The 2,912-nt window shown below is 34.2% G+C and overlaps 1 protein-coding gene across 1 annotated transcript in view; it reads right to left on the bottom strand.

The window, feature by feature from the left end:
- Window positions 1-1,272: 1,272 nt before the first annotated feature.
- Window positions 1,273-2,912, bottom strand: part of LOC119572162 (TRMT1-like protein) — a 3,108-nt gene continuing 1,468 nt past the window's right edge. The window contains exons 2-3 of the mRNA XM_037919142.1: window positions 1,460-1,590; window positions 1,273-1,346 (exon numbers count right to left, since the gene is read on the bottom strand). Of these exons, the coding sequence (XP_037775070.1) occupies window positions 1,273-1,346; window positions 1,460-1,590 (205 nt within the window). The remainder of the gene's footprint in view (window positions 1,347-1,459; window positions 1,591-2,912) is intronic.

Below are 2,912 nucleotides of genomic sequence, written 5' to 3'. Positions count from 1 at the left end.
CAACTCAGCTTTGAAGAAACTTTATTATAATTTTATCAACAAAAAGGCAGTATCATGAGAAAGAAAAAATCTATGTTGTTTGATAAGTAGTGACTTTCTATAGTTATTTTCCTTCACATGATGCAACAAATGAGTTGGTTATGTTCTAAATTCTATATAACAACCTGTGAATATAGAATGCAGTGGATATAGAATACAAGCTTGTCTATTCTATTGGAGTATCAGACTGTCAACTTAGAGAATATAATTTTCACTAGTTCTATTAAGAATTATATGTACATTATAACAAACTATACAATGTTTGTCATCCTTTTCTGCATATCTATATGCAGGGTAATATTAAACTGGTGAAATAGATAATACTAGTAACTGACTGCTTGGTGACTAAGCCTAGGTGGAGCCATCTTTGTATAAAAAAATGAATTAACTAAAATCAGCGGATATGACATGTAAGTACATGCATTCCCTGGCAGCAATGGGTTAAGGAGACATCAGGTTACAGACTGGTAACAAAAAAAACAACTACTGGAAAATCATGAAATGTGGATTGTGTCTTATCATCAGTAATCTGTACAAGATGAAATTCCAAGCTGTCAAAAATATAGCTGTCAAATGATAAGTTGAAACAGTTGTTTTCTCAAGACTTAACAGATGAAATCTTGTGTAGTCGAAAAGGTTTGTTTTAGTCACTTGTCAAATGTCCCAAAAATATCAATGAAACAGTACTGGATATAGTTTCCATTTCCTTTTTTCCTGAATGACACCATAATGTAAATATACTGTCAACTGATATTTCAAAATAATAACTAGAACTGCACACAAAAAAGCTTCTGACTCAATGGAGTTAGAAAACAAATCAAAGTACATTAACCACTGCATTTGAGTTTATCTCATGGTTTTCTTCAAGAGATAAAAATGATATGTTTTCCCCCCTTGTTTCATAACAAGCTTATTCTCTTTCAATAAAAGGTAAAACGAAATGAGGGCTAAGTCTGACTTTATGGGGCTGTGCCTAAAGATCTAGGGCCATAAAACTGCATGGTACATACTACACAAAACAGAAAGCAGCATCTGTTGTCATAGCCTGTATAAGTGGCATCTGGAACTGGTCCATTATTGCCAAAGACTAGGTAAATGCTATCTGAAGGTATTGATTTAGATTGAAAACAGGTATCTGAGAATACAATACAATACAAAGATTTGTTACTCACATAAAGTCAAACGTCCTCTTATGTAACAGGACGCTAACATCTTCAGTTGTAACTTCAACTGTTAATCCATTGAGGCAGCATTTTCTGTTATTCTCTGTGTTGCTGCTGGCAACTGGTCATTGATCACAACCACTGCCTGGAAGTTAAAAAAAAATTAAAATATGCAACATAAAGCCATAAAAATAATACCATGAAAACAATAAAATCCTTTGCAAACTTTCACGTTTAACACAATAAAACTTAATAACCCTTTGGTACATTACGAGACCATGCTAGGCCTGATACTCCTGTGGCTCCAAGTGCATCTAGGCACCTTATCTGACCATTTATGCATCTTCCAGATTCACTATAAGCAGCCAAAGCACAAAGTACAATTGATCTGAAAAAAAATCAAGCAATCGGTAAATATCATAACAAAATTCAAATATATCAAGAATCCTATATATGTAAGTAGCAAGGCAAAATATAATACACTGCAAAAGTATTATCAAATTTTCTATGTACTGTTTACTGGTTTTCATATCTAATGAATCAACTAAAAAGCAGAGATTACTCTAATACTGGATAATCTCCTTGCTTGTAATGTACTCTCTGAAAAATATTTGCTTGAACTAAATTTACACTATTTCTGTTTCCATTCAATTTCCTTTTTACCTCAGTAATCTATAATCATTCGCATACATTGAATAGAACTTTTACTAAATGATAACTATCAGTATCAGAAACTTTGACTTTTCAATATTTTTACATACAATAATATCACTATAGTTTCTTTTTATCAACGCAAAGATATGTTTAACAGGTAGGTAATGATTGATGAGAGTCTAACTTTACTGTATGGATACACTGAGCTAGGGCAAAGTGAAGATGATATTCTTGTAGAGGAGAAAAACTTGTACTTGTCAGCACAAGAAATAATATGAAGATACAAATGGTAATGCCACAAATAAAGGAAAAAGATTCCGGAAAGTGCCACCCACAGCCTAAGTCAACTTGGTTTTCTGAATTTCGGCTCTATCTTGTTATGCAAACCATGGTAACAATGCATACCAAGCTGATAATGTTTGCCAGTAGGGGTGGAGCCCAGTCACAAAACTTAGACTGTTGTATATATTTTGTGTCATGGAGTGGGGACTAGTCTCTGGTGAATGGATATGTACTGTAAAGAATTACACTGATGACAAAATGACGGGACTGACACCCTTTACTAATATGCAGAACCCCCCCCCCCAAACCCCCTGCATTCATGGCCCCAAGAGCAGGGGAGGGCATGAAAGGTGCCAGATAAAATGTAGGGAAAAATATGAATAACAAACACAAAATACATCACTATAATAATAATGTGCATTGATGTTCATGCATGCCTGCATGGAAGTATATATACATATGTATATACATATGCACACATGTACATACATAAAAAATCCCCAAGGTCTATTTCATGAGCTTTCCAATGTTATCAAAAAAACTATTTGGAAACAACAGTACATCTACATGTACAACCAAATATCCATGTGGGTGTACATGTACAATTGCACACACACACACACACACACACACACACACACACACACACACACACACACACACACACACACACACACACACACACACACACACACACACACACATATATATATACATATGTGCACATTTGTGTATGTAAATATGTGTACATGTATCTGTAAATGTGGGTAAATG

The sequence above is a fragment of the Penaeus monodon genome, unplaced genomic scaffold (genome assembly GCF_015228065.2).
Source record: "Penaeus monodon isolate SGIC_2016 unplaced genomic scaffold, NSTDA_Pmon_1 PmonScaffold_9943, whole genome shotgun sequence".
In the NCBI taxonomy this organism is placed as follows: Eukaryota; Metazoa; Arthropoda; class Malacostraca; order Decapoda; family Penaeidae; genus Penaeus; species Penaeus monodon.
Note: the sequence above shows the minus strand (reverse complement) of the source record. Positions and strands in the feature narration are given on the sequence as shown.